At 36.6% G+C, this 12,500-nt stretch overlaps 1 protein-coding gene across 3 annotated transcripts in view; it reads right to left on the bottom strand.

Moving 5' to 3' along the window:
* LOC115213895 (cadherin EGF LAG seven-pass G-type receptor 1) overlaps positions 1 to 12,500 on the bottom strand; it is a 233,783-nt gene that overhangs the window by 51,020 nt on the left and 170,263 nt on the right. For all 3 annotated transcript variants that reach the window (XM_029782866.2, XM_036504669.1, XM_029782865.2), the window contains exons 13-18: positions 12,088 to 12,204; positions 10,652 to 10,721; positions 8,839 to 8,962; positions 7,437 to 7,495; positions 3,731 to 3,854; positions 2,947 to 3,056 (exon numbers count right to left, since the gene is read on the bottom strand). In XM_029782866.2, coding sequence (XP_029638726.1) covers positions 2,947 to 3,056; positions 3,731 to 3,854; positions 7,437 to 7,495; positions 8,839 to 8,962; positions 10,652 to 10,721; positions 12,088 to 12,204 — 604 coding nt within the window. The remainder of the gene's footprint in view (positions 1 to 2,946; positions 3,057 to 3,730; positions 3,855 to 7,436; positions 7,496 to 8,838; positions 8,963 to 10,651; positions 10,722 to 12,087; positions 12,205 to 12,500) is intronic.

Consider the following 12,500-nt stretch of genomic DNA (forward strand, 5'->3'; position numbering starts at 1 on the left):
AAATTCACAAAGAAAGGAAATATTTGGCGGAAATTATTGTCAGTGGGTGGTTTAGCTTAATGGTAAAGTATTCAACTAGTATCTGAAGGTTGCGAGTTCGAGTTACAACTTTTTTTTCTTCGTCATATAAGGGTAAAATACCCAATTCTTTTGCTGTTTTCATGGCTATGCTGCGTTCGAAATATTACTTTCTTGTCTATATGATATGATATGATATATACATATATATTGATAAAAATGGTAAGACAACAAAAGAATGAAAGAGACCTCGATATTATGTAAATAGAGGAAGATTTATCCGCTCGGGGTGAGGAGACTAGAGGAATTTATTTATAAAAGTAATATGTGACAATTATTCGGTAGCTATGATAAAACTCCTCGGCATCCGAAACTCGGAGTTTTATCAGGGGTACCGAATAATTGTCGCATAATACTTTTATATATATATATATTTGTTTTAGTCATTTTACTGAGGCCATGCTGCAGCACCGCCTTTAGTCCAACAAATTGACCCTAGAACTTATTCTATCGGTCTCGTTTGTCGAACCGCCAGGTTATGGAGACGTAAGCACACCAACATCGGTTGTCAAGCGATGGTGGGAGAACAAGCACAGACCCACAAACATATATATATATATATATATATATATTATATATATATATATATATATATATATATATATATATATATATATATTCAAACATATAAAGGATGGTCATAATAGGACATCCGACTCACTAGAAAGAGCATCCAAACTTCAAACCACTAATAGTTGTAATTATGAAATGGAAAGAGAAATAAAAACGTTTACCCTCTCCTTTCTGGACTATGCATAGTTTCGGCAATCTTTTGTAAATAAATTAATTTAATTTATTTACCACTGGCGTTGCCTCGTCATCAGAAAAGCCAAGGACTAACATATATCCACGAGGCGATGATAAACATGCCTCGAGTCTATATGCTATAAATTTTCAAAATCCACCACGCTCGCGCGGTTTACTCAGCAGTAAATATAAACTGCCGATTTAATTTCAAAATTAGCCAAAAAATCATTAATTAATGAGTAAACCGCGCGAGCGTGGTGGATTTTGAAAATTTATAGCATATAGACTCGAGGCATGTTTATCATCGCCTCGTGGATATATGTTAGTCCTTGGCTTTTCTGCTGACGAGGCAACGCCAGTGGTAAATAAATGAATTGAATTTATTTATTTACAAAAGATTGCCGAAACTATGCATAGTCCAGAAAGGAGAAGGTAAACGTTTTTATTTCTCTTTCCATTTTATAATTACAACTATTAGTGGTTTGGAGTTTGGCTGCTCTTTCTAGTGAGTCGGATGTCCTATTATGGCCATCCCTTATATGTTTGAATGTATATTATATAGTCTATTGACTATTTTTTCTTTCTCACTTGACCGCTGGTAGCGGAGAATTTTTCTAGAATTTTTTGCTACCCTAAAATTTATTAATATATATATATATATGTATGTATGTATATATATATATCCCACAGCAGACATTCACACGCACATATATGTATATATACCCACACAAATACACACAACATACATATTTGAGTAATATGAACTGAAAAACTGAAAAAATGTCTATGAAAATTAGTTAAGGAAAACCGTTGAGATTTAACAAAGATTGTATCCAGAATACATGTACTCTCATTAATTAGTCCAGAATTTGTACATTCAAATTAATTAGATACAAGACAAAGCTATACGAAAAACAGAAAAAGGAAAACAAAAATGTAGATAGCGTTGTCGTTAAACCAAAACAGTGAAAACATACAGCAGACGATAAACGCAGATGTTATCGCCATCTTGTTTTTCTCCAACGTAATTTTCAGATAGTCATCGCAGTGTTCCGTTATGTGAGAGTTTCTGGTATGACAATACAGGCGTTTTAGCTTCAGCTCCTGCCAGATAACGTCTGCAATTGTGTGTTAGCATTATTTTGTTTTCTAACTCTCATAAACAATAATCCCAGATACCCGTTCGGAACCCTGGCCGTCTGGATGAGTTGAGAAGTAATGGAAAGATTAGATACAGGCATGAAATAATGCTTTCTGATTTGGGAACAAGGCCAACGATTATGATAAAATGGTTTTAGTTGATTATCAACTGTCAGTACTTGGGTGGTACTTTGTTTTATCGACACCAAAGGGATGAAAGATAATGTTGGCCGTGGCAAGATTTGAAATCAGAACGTAAAAGCCTGAATAAATATCGTAAGCACATTTCTTCCTATGTGCTAATGATTCTGCTAGCTCACTGACTTTCTTTTCAAATTTTGGCACAAGGTAAGTAATTTTCAGTGGGAGAAGTTAGTCGATTATATCAACTGCAGTACTTAACTGGTACTTTATCGAATCCGAAAAAATGAAAAGTTGACCTCGGCGGGATTTGAACTTAGAGCATTAAAGAGTCGGAATAAATGCGCAAAGTAATTTTCCAGTGCTCTAACAATTCTGCAATCTCACTCTTTTTTTCTGATTTAAGTAGACTAGACCAGTAATTTTAAAGGAAGGGTTTAGTCATTTACATCGACTCTTCTATTTGTTTGGTACATTTGTTTTATATTATCCCCAAATAAATTAAAGGCAAAGTTGATCTTAGCAGGATTTGAACTCTGAACGTAAAGATCTAACAGAAATACCACAAAGCATTTCCTTGATGCTTTAACGATTCTGCTTGTCATCACCTTTAGCAATTCTAAGTTAAAAAGTTAGACGTTTTCATTAAACCTGGTATTTGATTGAGACCTTATTTTACCGAGACCTGGAAACATGAAAGGTAAAATTGACCTTTGCGAGATTTGAACTCAGAAAGTAAGAGTTGGAAGGAAGAAATATACGTACAAATTAATAATAACTTGAAATTCCAGAAGAAGAAAAAAACTGTTTATCTTATGTGAAACACATGAATAGGCTTACCTGAAATATTCAAAAGCAAAGACAGACAGAACACAACCAAGAATGGATAATGCACCACCGATATAAGAAATGAATGACAAAGCAATCTGGTGTCTGTCGTCGATTTTTTCCTGAAAAATAAACGATGAAAGATGTAACAACATTAACAAGACATCTCTGCTTACTTTTCTTGTCTTTAATTTTTTTTCCTCAAGCGGCTCCTGCTACCTAAAATCATTTTTGATAATTTTCCTAATGATAATGATATATAGATTAAGTCCATATTCCAGTTTTCGGTAGCCTAAATTTGAAGGGAGATGAAATTCCCTTCATCGGGATAGAACGCTGATTTACTGCATATAGTTTATCATCACGTGAACCCAGCATTGCAAAACAAGGAAATAATCGTCCGAGGATGATTATTTTTTTGTTTTAGTTCAGTATTTGACCATGTGATTTGTATAATTCATATTTAAAACCTGTTCATTGATCTAAAAACATAAAAAGGAAGGCGTGAAATTTAACTGTCAGTGTTTCAATCTCGCCTTGCTCGATGGAAAACAGAATCTGGATTATTGATACGACCAAAAGCTGCGATCAATTATGAACGTAAAATAAAAAGGACTAAATCACTAACATTGCAGTTTTTGAGAATGCTCAAGCCAACCGCATTGGCAGGGCTTTATTATAACCCTAGAGGGATTTTATCCTTGGAGGGCTTTACAGTAGAAAGACCTCTGCTAAAGGAACTTACGGCGGTATGATGTGTCTAACAGATAATAAAAGTGACAACAGTTTAACTTACACCAATTCCGTGGACGTCCATCAAGAGGGCGAAATTGGTCATATGGTAGCAATGACATTCTGTATAGCCGGCCGTCTTCTTGGCTAAATAGCAACCCTTGTATTGCCAACGGTCAAAGCGGTTACTGTCAATAGAGAAAGATATAATCTTGTTAGAGGATGGCTGCTAGAGAATCGTTTCGTGCAGTGGAGATGTAGCCTAGTAAGTTTCAATAAAGCGCCTAATGTTTCCAAGCTCGAAGATTGCTTGGAGACATAAGGCGTGTTATTAAAACTTGCCTGGACTACATCTCCAATGCCTGCAACTATTAGTAGCTTGGAAAGGTATACTGTGTATACAGTATATATATATATATATATATATTATATATATATATATATATATTATATATATATATATATATGTATATATATATATATATATACATACAAACATACAGGACAATTACAACGAATACAGAAATTAGAAGTCTTGCATCATATTTTTTATCTTTACAGCCAGTTCTGGATAATTTATCCCTATTTATTCATTATATATATATATAGATAGATAGATAGATAGATAGATAGATAGATAGATAGAGAGAGAGAGAGAGAGAGAGAGAGAGAGAGAGAGAGAGAGAGACAGACAGACAGACAGAGAGACAGAGATGCATAAATAGACATATATACATATAGATAGAGGTTACAGGCATATATAGATATCTAAATCCTGGAAAGAGAAATGGTTAAATGGCATGATGAAGCGGAATGGAATCGCGATGCTTTACAGCAGTAAAAGGTTGGAGTGAAACGAAAGTGCACCAAAATAGTTCCATGTTTATCGGTGATCTTTTTGATGTACTTTTTATCGCGTGTGAGTTGGTCAATTGGAAATTCCGTGAACAGTTCTCAAATGAATTGTTTTATCTGTAAACTCTTGTAAATTGGTCAACTGTTTTCTCGGTCAACAGTAACTGGTCAACGCTGTTTGGTGAGCTATTTAATCAAGGAACTCTATTGGCTAAATGCTATTTCGGTCTCCTCTGCTAAACTTCTGCTTCGGTTAATTGTTATTTCGATGAATTGCTGTTTCATTCAGTTGTGGTTAGCTTGTTGATTACTATTTCGATCGTCTGTGATCAATTAGTAAATTGTTATTGCAGCCAACTGTGGTCAGTTGGTTAATTATCTCGGTCAACTGTAGTCAGTAGACTAAATGCTATAACACTTAACTGGTCAGTTATCAAGAGTTTGATTAACTGTTTTATAAGTGAAATGTTACGGGTCGGTCAGCTTGAATTCGGTTAAACGCTTTCAAGGAATATCGTTTTAGAAGGAAACTGTCAGTTAGCCATATGTTACCTTGAGTAACAGTGGTCAGTCATCAAAGCAATATATCCGCTTGGTCAACTGTCCCCGCCGACAATTCTTTATGAGGGCTTGTTTTATCGGTGAACTGTCCTGAGTTGGTTGTTTGTGAATTGCATTATATATATAACTGGGCCATCTTAAGAGTATTTTGGCCCCCGGGAAAATCAGTGCACTGGAGTCCCGTAGTATTTAGTTTTGGACAGCTCAATCCAACCGCATTGAAGCCACCGTCCGTCAGACATAGAACTGGTCATGCACGCTGTGTGAAACAACAGGGGTTTCTGTGTTAGATCCTTTACTGCGAACTCAGCATCGGCAAAAGACCCTATCGTTATCCTCAGTGACGTTACAGATTAACTTAAACATACTATGAAGAAAATCGACATCAAAGTCACAGTATAAACAGATTAACATTAGGCCCCAACATCCGTGAGGTTCCTGGACAACTATCCAATGTACCCATGTCATAAGACGGTACCGAACTGTTGTTGGTAATTTATTTTAATGAACTGTTTAGTTAAATAATATTAAGCTGACGTGAAACACTGAATAGTAAATACCTTTAGATGCGATTAGTCAATATTCATAAATGGATCGTTCTGAAACAGTCAGCTGTGAATTAGGTGAATCACAGCAGAGCCGTCTTAATAGTATTATAGGCCTCCGAGGAAAGTAGTACACTAGACAAAACTGGGACCTCAGTTTTTCTTCTTGGACAGAAAGACACAGCATAGATAGGTAAGCATTAAGCCCCTACACCTGTGTGTGAGAGCTTCTGGACAACTGCCCTGTGTGCCCATGTTGTAAGACGGTATCGAAGTATGATTGCTCAAGATTGTTTAATGAACAGTTTTAGTAGTGAACTGATGTAAGTTGGTCCGCGATGAATTTCGTGGAATGTGTTTAATCCAATTGATTGATAAGCCGTTCTGAAGTGGCCATTTGTGAATTTGATTAGCTGTGGTCAGTCAACAACGTTTGACCGACTGTTTGACTAGTCAGTCGGTCACATGTTATCGGTAACCTTGAATCACTTGGTCAGAGGTTGACGCAGACAACAGCGGAAAATAGGTGACTGACCAGTAGCTAATGCGTTGGTAACAGTGTTGACTAACAAAAGATATAGTAAAAGATGGTGGTGGTGGAGAAGTTAGTAAAGATAAGCAGATGTGACTTGTTAGTAATGACAGCCATATAAGAAGAAGCATAAATAATAATAATAATAATAATAATAATAATAATAATAATAATAATAATAATAATAATAATATTATTATTATTATTATTGCATGAGAGAGGAGGGGATGCTATCAAAGTGACACGGGGATAAAATATACGAAGCCCAATGTACCCATCATGAATAACCGTCTGATAAAGGTACGCCAGGCACATACATCACAACCATATGTGCACGAAATGGTGATCTCATATCAAAATAAACAGTGCATGACCTTGCAGGTGGGGCCCAGTTACAAGTTTCTTCAGATCGAGTGGCTCATCCCGCTCAAAAGGTCCCTGAATAAGGACTGTTTAAGGATGTTGAACGAACTTCCCATGTTTCCAAAAGACGAATTGTCCAAAGCTCTAAGAATTCCTTTCAACACACAGCTATGATGCTCTCCCACTGCTTCTGCTCATGATCAGAGATGCACATATCGTCAGCCACTATGGGACATGCTCAACTGGTTAAAGTCAAACAAGTGACTAGCAAATCTGTGGTATTGAGCAGAATATTTGCTGTAGCCTATCTTTTATACCAAGACAAAACAATGTACATGATAACACTTCCAATCATGTGTTATGTTTATTATCATCATCATCATCATCATCATTATTATTATTATTATTATTATTATTATTATTATTATTATTATTATTATTATTATCATTATCATTATCATTATATTATTATTATTATTATTATTATTATTATTATTATTATTATCATTATCATTATCATTATCATTATTATTATTATTATTATTATTATTATTATTATTTAATAGCAGCAGCAAAGGAGCACAACAGCAGCATCAAACACCAGTAAAAGCAGTAGCAGCGACAACAGTAGCAGAAGCAGCAGCAGCAGCAGCAGCAGCAATAGTCTAGATGACATCATCATCCTCATCATCTTCATCATCACTACCATCATCATTATCATCATCATTACCATCATCACCACCAATCACTTAACTCTAAGCAGCTGCAGTTGATGCTGTAGTACACTAGTAGAAGCAGTAGCGGTGTTAGTGAGGCAGTGTCAACAGTAGCAGTTGCAGTAGAGGCTGTAGTGGTAGAATTAGTAGGTTAGTGTTAGCGTTGGAGTAGACGCTATAGTTGATCATGGGACTTACGTAGCGTTCATGTTCATAAAGACACAGGATTCGTTGAAATTGCCGCGTATATTTTCGTCCTACGGTTGAGAATAGAGTACAACGTTAACAACAACAACAACACCAACAACAACATCATCATCAACAACAGCAACATCAACAAGAACAACAACAACAACAACAACAACAACAACATCATCATCAACAACAACAAGAACATCAATAACAACAACAATGACAACAATATATAATACATGTAAAACATGTATTATAAAACACCGGCAACTGGGAGTTGAGTGATACGGCAGAGCGAATCAACAGAGAGAGGGGGAGAGAGAGAGAGAGAGAGAGGGAAAGAGAGAGTAAAGAGAGATGGAGAGAGAGAAAGGGGAGAGTGAAAGAAGAAGAAGATGAATGAGAGAGAGAGAGAGAGAGAGAGAGAGAGAGAGAGAGAGAGAGAGAGAGATCATAGTTGCTCAGACAGCAAAATATAACAATCAAATCGTCAAATTAAATCTTCAAATGATATCTAACAAAGGAAGGGCCATGTCAGGCCATGTAATAATTGGGACTTATGTCTGAAAAGAAAGAAAGAAACAAACAAGAAACAAAACAAACGGGCAAACAGGAATTTGGATCATCATCGTTGGATCACTTTTCTATTATAAATTCGCCGAATCCGGGTTGACTTAGCGAAGGCGGAGGTATTGATAATAATAATAATAATAATAATAATAATAATAATAATAATAATAATATAATAATAATAATAATAAATATGAGATCACCATGTCGCGCACATATGGTTGTGATGCATGTGCCTGGTGTACCCTTATCAGACAGGTAGTCATGATGGGTATATTGGGCTTCGTATATTTTACCCCAGTGTCACTTTGATGGCATGAACTGCTCTCTCACTTAATAATAATAATATAATAATAATAATAATAATAATGTTTTCTTTATTAACCATTAAGAGTTCATAAAACTCCTTGGGGCAATACAGGACGAAGGAATGGGAGGTTTCAAAGAAGGCGTGTAAATATGATAATCCTTTCTACTGTAAGTACAAGGCCTGAAATTTTATGGGAAGGGTTACGTCTATTACATCGAATCCAGTGCTCAGCTGGTACTTATTTTATCGATACCCGGGAGTAAATTCGACCTCAGCGGGATCTGAACTCAGAGCCGGAACAAATACCGCAAAGCAGTTTATCAGACGCTCTAGCGACATCCTCAGAAACATCAATAACAACAACAACGACGACAACGATGATGACGACGACGACGACGACGACGACGACAACAACAACACAACAACAACAACAACAACATAAATGTACAGTAATACACAAAAAGGATATGGTAACAATTTTGCAATGATTATGAAGACTGTCATGAAAATCAAAAGACGCCATCTTACCTTTAGTTGAAAGACAAGGATGATCGGGGAAGAGAGGCGTTGAAACTTACTCCTGGCCACACCGACGACACTGCTCGTGATGACGTCAGAGTTGATAATCCGTGTGTCGTTCAACGAATTCGGTCTTTGTAAGGATTAGATCGGAAATGAGAATAAGAAATTATGATAAATGACAATCTGTCAGGGCCGTCTTTGCAGCATTATAGATCCCCACTCCCGCCAGGCAAATCAAATGCACTGGGCCCTATACTATTTATTTATTGGCAGTAAACCACAGCACATATAGATCAGAATTGGGCCTCCTAGATCAGTGAGGTTCATGGGTAGCTCCTTAATGTACCCACGCCTTAAGTCAGTACTGCGTTCCATTATGCGATTGCTGAACATTCTTATATTCAAACATTTCAATTATCTTCTGCTACATTTATCTGAATTAATGACGGTGCTTCTTCGTCATCCACGGCCTGGAAAAACCCCCAGCAAAATTTCCCTTAAATCTCACCTTGTTTATTAATTATTTTAAATCCGGGTGGGAGGCAGCATTACGTAACCTGTTACAGAACCTCCCAGACTGGTGGAAGGGAGAGGGGAGGATCTCTTCCAACTGAAAACCTGAACCTGAATGCTTGCAATAGGCTAGAGTCCGTTAAAGTTACTCGAGGCACCAGCTAATGGCGTTAAGCCGGGTTAAATTTACTATCCAAGAAGGCTACGGCGGGATCTGAACTCAGAAAATAAAGAGTTGGAACAAACATCTCAAGACGTCCGGTCCAAAGTTCTTACTGTTCCTTGGATTAATACCTTTTTATCGACCCCTAAAGAAAAGCTGGCCTTTGTGGGATTTAAACTCTGAGCTTAGATTGTCGGAACAAATACGACAATGCATTCTGTTTGAATCTCTAACGACTCTGCCAATTCACTTCAGGAAAGGACCCTGAATAACTTGGTCCGGACGATCTCGACGTGAACACTGTCGATAACTGCTCAATCTGCCAGAACCAATCTAGGGCTAAGTATCATCATCAACATCAACAACAACAATAACAGCAATATACTCAATCAACAATGATAAGTACAGTTAGTGGATTTGCTCCATACGCTCAACTCACAATAATATGAAAATGTAAGGGTATATCTTTTTTCCCATCTCCGATGAGATTCAACTTTAAAATGCTTCTAATTATACTAATTAATTTCTAGTCTTGAATCGAAACAGCTCTCAGAGATGATGTCTAATTTTGTAATTGATAAATAATTAATTTATCTCTATTTTCTTAAAATTATATATATACATATACAGCGATGTGTAGCAATATCTGATAGCCTGGTTGGTCACTGTGATCACTGTGTGTGATATATGTATAAATATGTGTGTGTGTATATATATATATGTATATCTGTACGCACGTATGTTTATATGTATGTATGAATGTATGCATGTACACACACACACACACACAAATATATATATGCATACATGCATACATACGTATGTGCATACATACATACACACACATACAGATATATCGCTCATCGCTATTGCATCCATTACCGCCAACTGTACAATGACAACTGTCACCGTTATCATTCATCATTTCAATCACCACCAGTATCACTACTATCATCATCAGCACCATCATCTCCATCATCCCCACGTTCATCATCATTACAACAAAGAGACAAAGCCTCAAAAGCTAAAGATATCCATCAATCCATCCATACATGCATACATACATGCGCACACACATACACATAAAAACACCCCCCACCACCACCACACACACGTTGAGAAAGAGTAAAATGCTTTCGTTACCTGTCTTGTTTAAATGACAATATTTGACCGATTGATGTAAAACGTGCGTTGAACAATCCAACAGGGCGACCTAAGGAAGCAAAAGAGAGAGAAAACGAAATGTTTTAATTACTAATCGATAGAGCGACATCCATGAAAATTAGAGCTGAGGAGCTAGTGGCGGGAAAGAGGCCTATACCAGTAAGTAAGAGAATATTCAATAAAGAGGGCAGACTATGAAAATTTTAATGATGTAAAGTTTGTGGTAATGGCGGCAGTCGATCTATAGATTGGACCCAATACACAATTGCTGATCTAACCGATAAGTTGCATTGATATCATCGATTAGTTGTATCAATATTATAGATCAGTCGCATCCCCAGACAGAAACGTCGCTCTTAACATCTAAGTCAAAGATCCAGTCTTGTAATGAGTTAAATATCACAGTTCTGTAATGATTCTGTTATAAAATAAAAATTAATCCCTGCAGGGATTAGAGCTTTTCCTCTCACATTACAGAGTTCCACACACTCCTGCAAAATGAATACAAACAAAACTAGTACAATTCTTGTAATATTGTGGATTTTCGAACTGACTGATTGATGTCTTGTATAGTATTATGTCTTACAGGAAGTTAAGTGGTAATTCGTAATAAAAAAAATCTTCTTTCTTCAAGAGTCATTAGCAATAACCGCTAGGTGTTTTTTTGTTTCTGCTCCAAGTGAGAAATTTCAGTCATGTTTTTTGTTTTTGCGCAAGGCATTCCACACATCACCCTTTAATTTATCCAAATTCCTTATCCATACTCATGCCATTGGCTCATTTCTGTTTTTTCCCTTAGCTCAACATTTGTTTTTCTTAATTCTGCAAATCATGCGGCACAATAATTATTTATAACTCAGCTGTAAGGCGGTGAGCTGGCAGAATTGTTTGCACGTTGGACAAAATGCTAAGCGGTATTTTTCTGGCCTTACGTTTGGAGTTCAAATTCTGTTGAAGTCGACTTTGCCTTTTCATCCTTTCGAGGTCGATAAAATAAGTACTAGTTGAGCCCTGGTGTCGATGTAATCGATTAGCTCACATCTTCCTAATTTCAGACCTTGTCCCTATAGCAGAGAGAAATAATTATTCACAGCTCTCTTTTTCCTTCTGTGAATATAAATCTTTGTCAACAGATCAAATACCGACATTTTTGAAAGGACCTCGGCGACTAATGGGAGGGAAAAAAAGGTACCCTAAAACTCAAAGACCTCTTCCAAATACTTACAAACGAGCGGACTCAGTTAGAGGTACGAAGGACCTAGTTGTGGGGCTGTCGGAAATCCGGGCGACGAATTCAGAAATAGTAGACAAATTTGCATAATATCACACGAATTGCGAAGTTAGTAAGGAAAGATTCTTTGTAACAGAGCGCTTCAATGAAATATGATTTAGAAAAGGTGGGGTGAAGGACTAACCTTTGTTTTCACGACGGCAGATGTCATAGACTTCGTCTGGGAGCCTGATTGAACTGGTTTCTGATCTTTTCAGTTTATCGCCAGTGTATACGTCCTCCACAGTTGAGATACTGAAATCTGAATCGAAAGAAATATATTCATACATTTACATATACATACATACACACATACACACGTACATACGTACATGCATACATACATGCATGCATACATGCATACATACATACATACATACATACATACATACATACATACATACATAGTGGTGGGCACAGTTCCATTAATCTGCTACAGATAATTAGCGTTTTCGCTAACTTTGGAAACCGTTAGCGGACCAATTTGCTTCCGCTAAATTTAGTTCCACTGACAGTAAGTCCGCTAACAAAATTCATACGTTTGTTCCTGTCTGTTAT

This window comes from Octopus sinensis, linkage group LG7 (assembly GCF_006345805.1).
Source record: "Octopus sinensis linkage group LG7, ASM634580v1, whole genome shotgun sequence".
Taxonomy (NCBI): domain Eukaryota; kingdom Metazoa; phylum Mollusca; class Cephalopoda; order Octopoda; family Octopodidae; genus Octopus; species Octopus sinensis.